Source organism: Sinocyclocheilus rhinocerous, unplaced genomic scaffold, assembly GCF_001515625.1.
Source record: "Sinocyclocheilus rhinocerous isolate Xijiao unplaced genomic scaffold, SAMN03320098_v1.1 scaffold287, whole genome shotgun sequence".
Classification (NCBI taxonomy): domain Eukaryota; kingdom Metazoa; phylum Chordata; class Actinopteri; order Cypriniformes; family Cyprinidae; genus Sinocyclocheilus; species Sinocyclocheilus rhinocerous.
Window position 1 is genome coordinate 1,050,252 of NW_015633524.1, and position 12,016 is coordinate 1,062,267.

Below are 12,016 nucleotides of genomic sequence, written 5' to 3' on the forward strand. Positions count from 1 at the left end.
TGTTTTTATTAACTTCACATTAAATACAAAGTCAGTCGTATTAAAAATATTTTATGGTATGACACCCGTATCTGGTACTTGAGATGGTACATAAAAAAGATAGATTACACTATTAGGCTACTTTGCCTATCGCTCATTATGGATCAACAAACATAATCTATAAAGGTGCAAAATGCATTTACTTACACATCGAATCAAGATATTTCATGATATATTTTGGGAATATTTCGAATAAAAATAAATTAATAACCCTGCTGAAAAAAAAAACAGTAGACACCATTACAAAATTTGTAATGGTTTTACTGGTTATAATGGGACTTGTATTGGTTTTACTGGAAACTGTAATGGGCCCTGATGGTCTCTACTGGTAATTGAACTTCTATAGGTGGCTTGTTAAAACCAATAAATCCTAATGGAATATGTCCCAAAACACACTACAGTCAACCATTTTTTTATGTTTTTAATGGTTAAATGTTGACAGTTTGTAATGTTTGTAATGGTTATTTGTAGTGGAAACCATTAACATTTTCTGTGATGGTTTTATTGTTTTGTTTTTTTCAGTAGGGACATTAGCCTATATCAGTTATACAGTGGTATTGTGGCTGCTGTGTGCCCCCACTTCACTCGTGCCCCCTCAAAAATAATGAGTGCATGATGCCCCTGACACTACAATACAAAATTATTTGTCAAATAAATGAAACATGATGAAACATTAGTTTTAGTTGAAATTGTTATAGATTACTTCTAGAGATTGCAGTGATACATGACATGGTGAAAAATGACTGAATGACTAATACTTAAAGTAGGTTAAGATGAATTTTAAAATTGTGCCCCCTAAAAGCACAAGTGGCCCCTGTCTGGCCCCCCCAGTTACTTTGGTCTAGAACCGCCCCTGCATAGCGCCAACTGCTGCCAACAGGAAATGACTTGTTTTACACCAACTTACACATGCAATGTCTATATCTGCCTCAAAATTTCAAAATGCCTCAAAATTTCAAAATGCACATGTTTGGTAAGAACAGGAAATTTGGCACATATAAATGACTTTGCTATATTCCTCTTATATTTACCACTTTAAAAGCATATTGCCCATTGTTTGCTGTTTTCCTATAGCCACAGGGTCGCGGTGAGCCCGGGTGCGAGGGCCCTTCCATCGCTGCTTGCAGCTTTAATTGTTTTTGTTTTTATTGACAATTTTTAAATTTTAAAAAGCAAGTTACTTCTGTGCATGACAAATAAGGATGAACACAGGATAATGTTATGAAGCAGTCATCTTACATTGCTTTTGATTTTGTATAACATTTGTTGATAATATAAAACAATTGCAATTAATAGGTTAAATGGCTATATATAGAAAGTGACTGAGGTAAAGAAACAACATAAATCAAGCACAAGATGTATGTTTGCTCTCTTGAAGATGCAGAAAGACAAGTTGCTTGTTTGAATCCTTAAATCCTGATAACATCCTCTAAAAATGACAGCTTTATAGACACATAAATATGTACTAAATAGATATTAGAAATAAAACATGAACAACTTGAATAAAACGTTTTGTAAGTTGTAAGTTTCTACAGTTGTGCTGTGTACTGTATATCCTGAAACTGCCTCAAAGAACCACTGAATCAAATAAAACACAAAAGAAACGCAACACTGATAATATAGATGCTTTCATTATGCTTTATTGGTTCAGCAGCAATAAAAAAGAGAAGAAAAGAAAGTATAATCAAGATTTTCTGTTAATATTCTGTGACAGACTATATAGTGCATTTACGGACGGAGCCGTCAACACACACAACCCACAGCACTCCCAGGTCAAAGCTCACATGCATGTGGTTATTGGGACAGGCAGTCATCAAATTCCACTGTGTGCCAGAAGGGTTGGATCGAGTGATGCCAACTCTGCAGTAGATAAAAATGGTTTCTTGAATGCAGTGTTTGAAAATCATTCTTGATGAATTCACCACTTTTATTCATAAAACTTGTAATATTATGACTGTTCAGCTTACCTTTGGTATAAATTCCCATTAGAGTTGATACCAAAGACACTGCCATCAGTTGCTACTTCAATCATGGACAGAGATCCAGCAATATTCACAAAGGTGCCGGACCCAGAACAGACATTATTACTGGCTACTAGTTGCATTACTTTCACAGTAAGTTACTGTATCATTTTTACAGTAAATAATTGTGAAATGACAGCTGTATACTGTGACCTCACAGTAGTTATTCCATACTGTGATTTAGCAGTATGCTCCTGTAGAATTACTGTATTTAGCTGTGAAGTTACAGTTAATGTATATCAGTTTAGTATTCTGCTGTAGAATTACAGTGTAAGTGTAATAGTAATGCAAATCAGTAGCCAGTAATGTGCTTTTAATTTACTATAAAATGTATTGGTAATTAACAGGGCTGCCCTCGACTAAGGATTTTTCTGGTCGACTAGTAGTCGTTGATTTTAAGCAGGTCTGGATTGGCTAATCGGGAGCACCGGGAGGATTCCCGGTGGGCCGGTCTGTTTTTTGGCCGAGGGCCGGTGTTGTCATGCCACTGGGTTGATGCTGTTCCTAGGCTGCCTGCACTCATAGCAGACCCACTCTTTTTATTTATTTTCTCGCAGGCCATATTATTATTTTCATCAGATCATATCAGTAACAAATTCTCAATTGATAACTAAAATAGACTGTGATAACCTTTGTAAAAAACAGAATGGGTTTTTTCAGCCTTAGAAGGCTGATGAACATAATTTACACCTTGTCTGACTCATCTGTGCCAGAGGCCCTGGTCTTCATGTAGAGAAGACTTTTGATCAATAGATTTAGAGGGACTTTTTATTCTGTATGTAAAACAAGTGGGTTTGGTGACAAATTTTTGTCCTTCTGGGTCAAGCATTTATACCTTGGGCTCTGTAAAAACAAACAGCATTAATCCTGACTTCCTGTTTACACTATAGGTACTAGACAGAGATGCCCCACCTTTGTTTACACTATAGGAGCCTCTTGCAATCTCTTTTCATATTAATCACAGTTTGACTGGTAATTTAAGAGCAGGAAGAGAACAAAAATTTCCCTTTATAGAAATGATGTGTTATTTTAATAATCTTCCTCATGGTTTTTATTAATTTTGGAGGCTTCAGTGATTTTTAAGCTAAGAGTTTTCCACAAGAGCCCTCCCTTGTCAATTTTACCATTTAAAGTAATCATATCATATCATAAGTGTCATATCATAAGTTTATTCCACTTTTGGAGAAAACAAAACAGAAACCTGCTAAATGAACAACACTCCCTCCTTTGGCTGGCAGAATTATTGCCATAAAAATAAACATAATTCCTCAAATTTGTATTCTGTTTCAAAATACGCCAATATTTCTGACAAAATCGTTCTTTAAGACATTAGATCAAGTGATTTTTTATATTTTATTTGAAGTGGTGGCCCAGTTAAAGTTCAGAAAGTATTTACAGCAAACCAAAATTTCTTGCACTTCCAAATTTCTTGGTTTATTTAATTCATAGCATTTTAGTTTGAAGTCAGTTTCATTATGGACTTTGGGTTCCTGCATGGGTTTAAATGGACAAACGCACAGCATGAAGGACAATTTAATTTTTCGCAGGCATCCCAGAACAAACTTCTGATGCTGGCTGGATTGAGTCAGTCATATGAAATAGTTTCTTGACAAGTACTAAAACCATATAGAAGCAAAACGTTCACTTTTATGCTGACAAAATATAGCCTATATTTACCTAATATGTAGAGCATAATCTACATTGTGATGTTTCGGAAAAACCAAGCTATAATTAGTTATTTTTACACATGTCGTATTACACAGTCAAAAGTATTTGTTCCTGTAAGGAGCTGTATTTTGACTTTAAAGGGGTCATAGGATGGCCATTTTCCACAAGTTGATATGATTCTTTAGGGTCTTAATGAAAAGTCTGTAACATAGTTTGGTTAAAATTTCTCAATGGTAGTGTAAAAAACCCTGTCAAAAACAGCTCTTTTCAGATCAAGCCGTTTTTGTAGCATTTTCCTTTAAATGTTAATGAGCTCTGCCGACCCCGCCCCTCTCTTCCGAGCTGTTTACTTTAGCCGCATTCATCGTGAAACTTGCTAATTAGCACATTATTAGGAAAGGCGATTTGCAAAGATTACTTATAAAACATTATCCTCACTTCTTCTGTAGATGGCTAGGCTAGTTGCAATAATATTTTAGATCAAAACTTTAAGTGCCATTGTTTTAAAAAAAAAGCTTGATTGACTGACGTTTCATAGACCATCAATTGTTAGATTTTCAAATGTCATGCCATTTGTATTTTCACCTCAATTACACGTGTGAAGTCACAATTCTATAATGGTACTTTACTCAGGCCGATGACATTTTTTGTAAGTGTGATAAGATTTGCGCGAGCCATTCCCATCGCGAAGCTGATGGTCAAATATGTGATCTCTTTGAATTATTTAGAGAAACAGCCACTTTAAAATGCTATGGAGAAAGTCGAAACGTATCTTAAAAAGGCAAATAAACAAAAAATACGAGAAAACAGTCTTGAACCAGCAATAACATATATTAAAATCTTTTTAAACTACTTATGACCACCTTTAGGCTACTTGAATTTATCACGTTTTATTGTAGGCTTGTTTATTGTGAAACATTTAGTCTAACTTGTGGTAGATAATCTGTTAAGGGAATAGATTTTTCCCTATAGATTTATATTACAACTGTTGCATGTTGTAGCTATTTGTTCTAAATGTGCAGGCGTTGTTTCTTCATAACAAATGCTATATTGATTAATTAAAAAAAGTAATTATTGGCCTGGTAATGATAAATATAGTCTTATTATAACAAATGCCACAGTTAAGAACTAGTATACATGGCCTTCAGATATTCCAAAAAATGGCATAGATTAAATCATTAAGAGCCTGATGAACTGTTAAGGAGTAAGAAATAAACAATATCAATAAAATAAAATGTTAAGTTAGACTGACTTCCCATGGCATGTTTAATTAGAACATTCTGTCAAACTATAGCCTATAAGTGACTAAATAATATAAAATACATTATATATATATATCCTATGTAAACAAGTAATTGTTCCCTTTCATGGGAACTTCGAACTGCGTCCTCTAGGGGTCGCTATGGGGGAACGCCTCGTCGTCTTCTCAATGCTGACTTATCCCTCGTCGTTATCTTTTAAAAAAAAAAAAGTTTATGGGGAGATACTTACAATTATAGTGAATAGGGCCATTCTTGGAGTGTTTAAATGCAGAAGCGAACGATTAAGTAGGTTTTGGGAATTCTAAATAAAGTTCTTTCTGTAAGGTTAGAAAGGATATCATTCATCTCGCAGGCATCCCAGAACAAACTTTTAATGCTGGCTGGATTGAGTCAGTCATATGAAATAGTTTCTTGACAAGTACTAAAACCATATAGTAGCAAAACGTTCACTTTTATGCTGACAAAATATAGCCTATATTTACCTAATATGTAGAGCATAATCTACATTGTGATGTTTCGGAAAAACCAAGCTATAATTAGTTATTTTTACATATGTAGTATTACACAGTCAAAAGTATTTGCTCCTGTAAGGAGCTGTATTTTGACTTTAATAAACCAGTTAATTTACATGTTACCACAGTTAACATTTTGTTTTCATTGTACATTTTTTGTGGGTGCAAAATAAAATCTAATCAACTGCTTTTAAGTGGAAAAACATGATTTAATTTCACCAAATCAACTTGACTTTACATCAACAAACTGAATTTTAATGGGCTAGATCAAGACCGTTGGTGAGGAAAGTCAAAATGAAAGACATTTTCACTTAGGTTTGCATATAAAAAGCACATTTATTAATAGGGTTTCAATTTGGACAGCTGTGCTGAATTAATGTTCAATATTTGTCATGTAACAACAAACTAAGCCTACTCTCAAACATTTGTTGCTTATATACTGTTTCACATATTATTCTTAAAAAAAAGAAGAAAAAAAATCCAAACACAACCAAATTCTTTACTTAAGTAAAGGGGTCATATGATGCGATTTCAAATTTTCCTTTCTCTTTGGAGTGTTACAAGCTCTTGGTGCATAAAGAAGATCTGTAAAGTTGCAAAGACTAAAGTCTCAAATCCAAAGAGATATTCTTTATAAAAGTTAAGAGTCAGCCACACCTACCTAAAACAGCTCGTTCTAACACGCCCCCAACATGTCTACGTCACGATGTGGGAAGATTTGCATAACACCACCCAAATGTTCACGCAAAGAAAGAAAGCATAACTTTTATTCTCGCTGTAGTATTGTAGAGACCGATTAGTTTTGTAAAAATCGACGCGTTTCAGAAAAGCGGGGCATAGAGGAGAAACAATAATGTACAGCATGTGGAAAATAATGTGTTTTTTGAACCTTAAACCGCATAAACACATTTCATTACACCAAATACACAAAATAATGTTCTTTTTAGCAGCATCATATGACCCCTTTAAGTAACTAAGAAGACCTACCTCAAGGTAATGCCAAAATATTTTGTAGCCTACTTTGCTTGAGAGATACAAATTTAAACCGTAATTTGTAAAATAAAATAAAATAAATAAAAAAATAAAATAAAAAGACTAGTAAAAACTATCAAATGAACTGTAAATTAATTCGAGCTACTTTTAGCTGTGAAAATATATGACTGAGATTTCTCGGCAAACAGCGACACCTGCAGGTCCACTTTAAACCTGCAGGTCAACTACGGAACTGTTGGATTGGATTCCTCCGGAATTATTTTGCAGACGTACTGCAGTGATGTCGTGTAACGTTTGTTTATGACCGTGTTTAAAACGTTGAAATGACTTCTCATGAACAAATGGGCTGTTAAAAATATATACATAATATTGTCTAGAATTTAACATCTGCATGTCATCTAATGAGTCCCGATGGTGAAAAGAAAGCAGAGGAGAGTTTTGCGCTATGTGGAGGAGGGGAGTCTGATGAAGTTAAAGTCGTTCCTTCGTAAACACAAGGACCTGGAGCTGAACTTCACGCAGGGGAAGAAGCACAGAAGCCCCCTGCACATTGCCTGTTCGCACGGGGATGATGCAGTTCTCAGACTGCTGCTGAAACATGGAGCAGACACCCTTCAACCCGACAGAAATGGAGACACACCGCTACATCTGGCCGCAAAAAGAGTCCTCAAACATGGCAAAAGAGGTATGAGACCGTGTAATATCAACAAACTCTTTCTCCCATTAAACTGTTTTAATGCTGTTCACCTTATTCATCGCAGCTTATGATGACCTGGTGGTGCCATTACGAAAAAACTGTCCAGAAGCCATGGATATTTCTAATAAAGCAGGAGTGACTCCTCATGACCTGCTCCAGTGGATGAAGCCTGAGCAGGTGCTGTGAAAATAGAGACTCTTTCAGTCTAAACTATTAAACTAATAATTATTTGGTTATATTAAGGACAGGTTCAACAGATGGTGCTGTCATTTTTAGTTATGCATCTTGAAGTTAATAATATGTCTCATGTTAATTTAACTGAAACAGGGGAACATCAAAAATGAATCCTCGCATGTTGATCCAGAGAAACAATGGAGAGAGAAGCTGTTAGGTGAATGTCAGGATGAGTTTTTTGAGACATTCGGACAGTATGATGGTAAGCTTGAACATCCTGCGCTATTACTATTATATTTTTTGTAATAGCTGGCTATTCCACGCAATAGAGTCTATTGTAAAATAATACATAGATTTATCAGTTAAAGAAAATTGAGATTATTTTAAAAATCTTGTTTGACACGTGTCAAGTTCTTAGAAATGTACTCTATGTATTCGTGTTGGTAAAAAAAAAAAAACGTCAATAATTTTTTGAATATAAGTTTCGATTTCTAAAAATGTCATGTGGTGTAACCATCAAGTATAAAATACATATTTTCTTTAGACCTTGAATACATGAGTGTACATTTTGTAGTTTTTAAATATAATTAGAAAATTATTTTTAAACAAATATTATGAATTATTATTATTAAGGTCTACAGTGGTCCTCTCTATATCACATTTTGGTTGTACCACTTGACTTTAATTTTGTGGAAAGAAGACTTTCAAATATTAATAAGGAGTCAAGCAGTTTTAATGATTGTTTTTTTTTAAGATATACTAATAAACAATTTTTCCAAAGTACTAAAATTACTCCTTTAGATTTAATTTGTTTTCCATTATACTTCTTCACCCTGATAATTTTGATTTCATGGCCTCCAAAATATATAAGATTATGTATAACTCTATATATAAAATATATTATATTACAATCTAATTAATACAGAAATAATTGAATACAGAAATTAAAAAAAACATGCTCATCATAGACGAGGAGTATTTAAGTCAATGTTTGTATAAATTACATTTTTATTGTATTTTTGTACAATACTAAATTATCTAAATTATAATTAGCAAAAATTTTTAATATTTAAGTTAATTACTTTAATTACTTTTTATTATTATTATTATTGTTATTTTAAAAGAGTGCCATTGACCATTATGTATTCAGACCCTTGAATGCAGCAGGCTGTGCAATGCCAGCCAATCAGATTCAAGCTTGCCAGATCAATAAAGTGAGCAATAAGCATCAGACAGTCAGTGAATGGACTGGTCCTCCACAGGTGGACCGTCCAAAGCTGAGGCTACAGTATATTGTATGAATATGTCCTGTTCGCTCCAGATGACTTTGTATGGGATGATAAAGACGACGAGGTAGACTTCGGAGACTGGGCGGATCGGATCAGACGGGAGTATTTTGCCAAGCAACGGGCCAAAGAACAGAGGGAAGCGGCTTCTTCGGGTCAGAAGAGGTCGAAGCGGCGGAAGGAGACGGAGGAGGATGAGAGGAGTCGTAGGGAGCTGAGAGCCAGGCTGGAGCGGGAGCATGAGGAGTACCTGCAGCGTGCAGCTCGTAAGGAGGAGGAGACGCGGCAGGGGAGGAAGAGGCGCTATGAGGAGCGCTGTGCCACCACGTTTCACTGCTCCTCGAGCAAAGGGCCTGAAGGACTGCTGGGATACGACGACATCCCTTGGCCCGCTCCTCGCGGTTCGCTGGAGGAAATGGTGGGTGTTATGTTGCACGGTGCTGATCGATCTGATTCGACTGTTTTTCGGAAGGTGCTCCGTCGTCAGCAGGCCGTCTGGCACCCAGACAAGTTTGTCCAACGCTGTGGAGGCCGTCTGCAGGAGTCTGATAGACAGAGGATCCTCGACACCGTCACTGGCCTCTCACAGGAGCTCAACAGACTCGCGCAAAACCTCCGATGACGTAGACTTCTCTGATCTGAGCACCTCACTAAATGGCTTTCAGTCAGGTTTATTTCAAGCTGGTATGTGATTAAGACACTTTTGAAGTGTCAAATAAAAAATTAATTGTCTTAGGAAAATAATGAAAATTAAAAGGTGTTCAATATTAAAATTAATTGTTTTTTGTGACACTGTAAATTATGAGGATTTTGTTTTAAATCGTCAGGCATGATGTCAGGCAAAAATTATTGTTCAAGTAATAAATTAATGTAGAGAATATTGTTCCTCTTCTTTCAATAAAGCAACCATGTCATTAAGTTAAAAAAGCAAAACACTGTTTTTTTTTCCAAAATGTTTTTATTACAGAAAAAATACTGATCAAGATTCATCTCTAGATTCATATAAATTTAGTGCTGCTATTAATGATTAGTCATCAATAATTCCCCCCTATTTATTTATTTGGATTAGTTGATTAATCTAACGATTATCTACTATTTTCTGATTACCCCTTTGGTTAACTTACCAATAAGTAATAACCATAACTTTTGATGTTTACTGTTTCAACAAATAAAATTTTCCCCAAATAAAAAAAAATGAAGTGCCAATAATGGCTGGTTTCTAAGATAATCAGAAATTAACTTCTATGTTTTATTAAGTATTTCAGGTACATGCCAATTTTTTAAGGAAACTGTAAATTATACAGGTTACCCTCTCATTTGGTACATTATTAAAAAATCGAGATTGTTAAAATTGGAATGTTTCTCTTTCTTTTTTTTGGTGGGGGTATTCATATCCAAATTTACCTCAAATCAGGGTCACTGCTCTGACATTTTCTTTGCTGTAGTCGCAGTCGGCCCTACATAAATAAGTCGGTTTGCTCTCTTTTTGTTTTAACTTTTATGCTTAGTATTATCAACATATTGCATATTTACATTTACATTTAGTCATTTAGCAGACGCTTTTATCCAAAGCGACTTACAAATGAGGACAATAGAAGTAATCAAAACCAACAAAAGAGCAATTATATGCAAGTGCTATAACAAGTCTCAGTTAGCTTAACGCAGCACACATAGCAAGGGTTTTTTAAATAATATAATAAATAAAAATTTTAAGAATAGAATTAGAATAGAGAGTGCGAGTTAGAGGGTCAAATAAAGATGGAAGAGATGTGTTTTTAGCCGCGATAAACCGAGGTGTGACGTGCATTCTTTTTGGCTCATTAAAAATTTATCTAGCTGCCGTTCTGGATTAATTGTAAATGTTTGATAGAACTGGCTGGAAGACCAGCCAAGAGAGCATTGCAATAGTCCAGCCTGGACAGAACAAGAGCTTGAACAAGGAGTTGTGAAGCATGGATCTGGTGGTTAACCGTGTCAAAAGCAGCGGACAGATCCAGCAAGATAAGTATATAAAATAATAATAATAATAAGCATATAATAATTATCAGACAGCTGATTATGTTCTATTTCTACTAGTATTTCTGTTTACTGCTAATGTCTCTATTTCTACTTCTTTATGCTTTGTGTCTTTTTTGAGCATCTTCATGGACCCATGAGTGAAAACCCTAATGTTCATGATACTCCCATGCTCCACTTAATGATAGGTTCCCAACCTGTTTTGTAAGCTGAACCATTATGACCTAAATAACTGCTGAGATTTTAAGTAAACATGGTGAATTTATCATCTTCATATGCACCTTTATAGTAAATTATTTCTATTGTTATGTTTTTGTATTCTTATTAAGTGATGTGAAATGATTAGGGCTGGGCCACATTCAATTCTGTCAGGCATTTTGCATATATTGCATAAAGAAACATTACTTTTGGATGCACTTTTTCATGACAGTTTGGCTTTTTTTTTGAATATCTGCATTTGCTTTGAGAAGGACATTTACCTGGAACCTAAAAAAAGTTACTAAGTTTGTGGTGCACTATATAAACGTACTTGCATAAATATACAATGAGGTGGAGGCTAGTGGGTTATATGACGTCACTGTCACATGAGGACCATTACAATCTCATTGTATCTATCTGCTATAACTTGTTCTGCTGAAAACATTATATTTCACTGAGAGTTGGTTTTTATTATTTAAGAACCGTTAACAAAGTCTTGTTTTGCCTTGTAAATCTTTTAATTTTCAGGCATTTAAACAAAGGACAGGCAGATGGCCTGCCTCTGGTCTAGAAGAATATGGCACAGAATATATTAAATGATGATGTGGTTGCCAGATTGCAGAAAAACGCTTACCATACAAACTTGTTTACTAAGCAATAAAGACATTTAGGATTTAGGATATATTGTTGTTATAATTTTTGTTATCAACTCAATTTAATAGCATTTATATAGCATTTTAAATGAGCCTTTATCATTTTTATTTCTTTATCATTTTTATTTCTTTATTTATTACAGATTTTTAAGACAGCCAGTGCAACATACAAAAATGACCTTTTTGACCTTTTGAGTGGACCTTTAAGCAGATAAAATATTTGCAAGCCATGGGTTTGTTATGGATTTGTAGAATAGCTGTTCTTGTTATTTCAAATTTCATAATTAAGTCATTATAATTTTATTAAATATAGTGTAAGTTAATGGAATATGGAGTTATTTAACACTCTAAATAAAACTAATAAAAACACTAAATAAAACACAATGTAATTATTAAATACATCATGAACATGATGCTGAATGCTGACATTAATACAAGTATAATGAAATAAGGTGTTAAATACTCGAATTTTTCGTTTATTTTTTTATATGTTATGT

The 12,016-nt window shown here is 34.5% G+C and overlaps 1 protein-coding gene and 1 long non-coding RNA gene across 2 annotated transcripts; one reads left to right on the forward strand and one right to left on the reverse strand.

The window, feature by feature from the left end:
* Positions 1-1,659: 1,659 nt before the first annotated feature.
* On the reverse strand, positions 1,660-2,116 carry LOC107744173 (uncharacterized). Its single transcript, XR_001640462.1, has 2 exons — positions 2,007-2,116; positions 1,660-1,899 (listed from the first exon to the last, which is right to left on the reverse strand). It is a non-coding gene; the product is annotated as an uncharacterized LOC107744173 (long non-coding RNA).
* A 4,627-nt stretch (positions 2,117-6,743) lies between these two features.
* Positions 6,744-9,524, forward strand: LOC107744104 (NF-kappa-B inhibitor-like protein 1). Its single transcript, XM_016557596.1, has 4 exons — positions 6,744-7,180; positions 7,257-7,369; positions 7,520-7,628; positions 8,688-9,524. The coding sequence occupies exons 1-4, from the start codon at positions 6,907-6,909 to the stop codon at positions 9,272-9,274; spliced, it is 1,083 nt and encodes a 360-aa protein (XP_016413082.1). The 5' UTR covers positions 6,744-6,906; the 3' UTR covers positions 9,275-9,524.
* The last annotated feature ends 2,492 nt before the right edge of the window (positions 9,525-12,016 follow it).

What these genes read in the sequence shown, in the direction of transcription:
- LOC107744104 (XM_016557596.1), top strand. Translation starts at nt 6,907, where the DNA reads ATGGTGAAAAGAAAGCAGAGGAGAGTTTTGCGCTATGTGGAGGAGGGG. An exon ending in AGTGGATGAAGCCTGAGCAG is followed by an intron (nt 7,370 to 7,519) that starts GTGCTGTGAAAA and finishes TAACTGAAACAG; the next exon opens with GGGAACATCAAAAATGAATC. An exon ending in GACATTCGGACAGTATGATG is followed by an intron (nt 7,629 to 8,687) that starts GTAAGCTTGAAC and finishes TGTTCGCTCCAG; the next exon opens with ATGACTTTGTATGGGATGAT.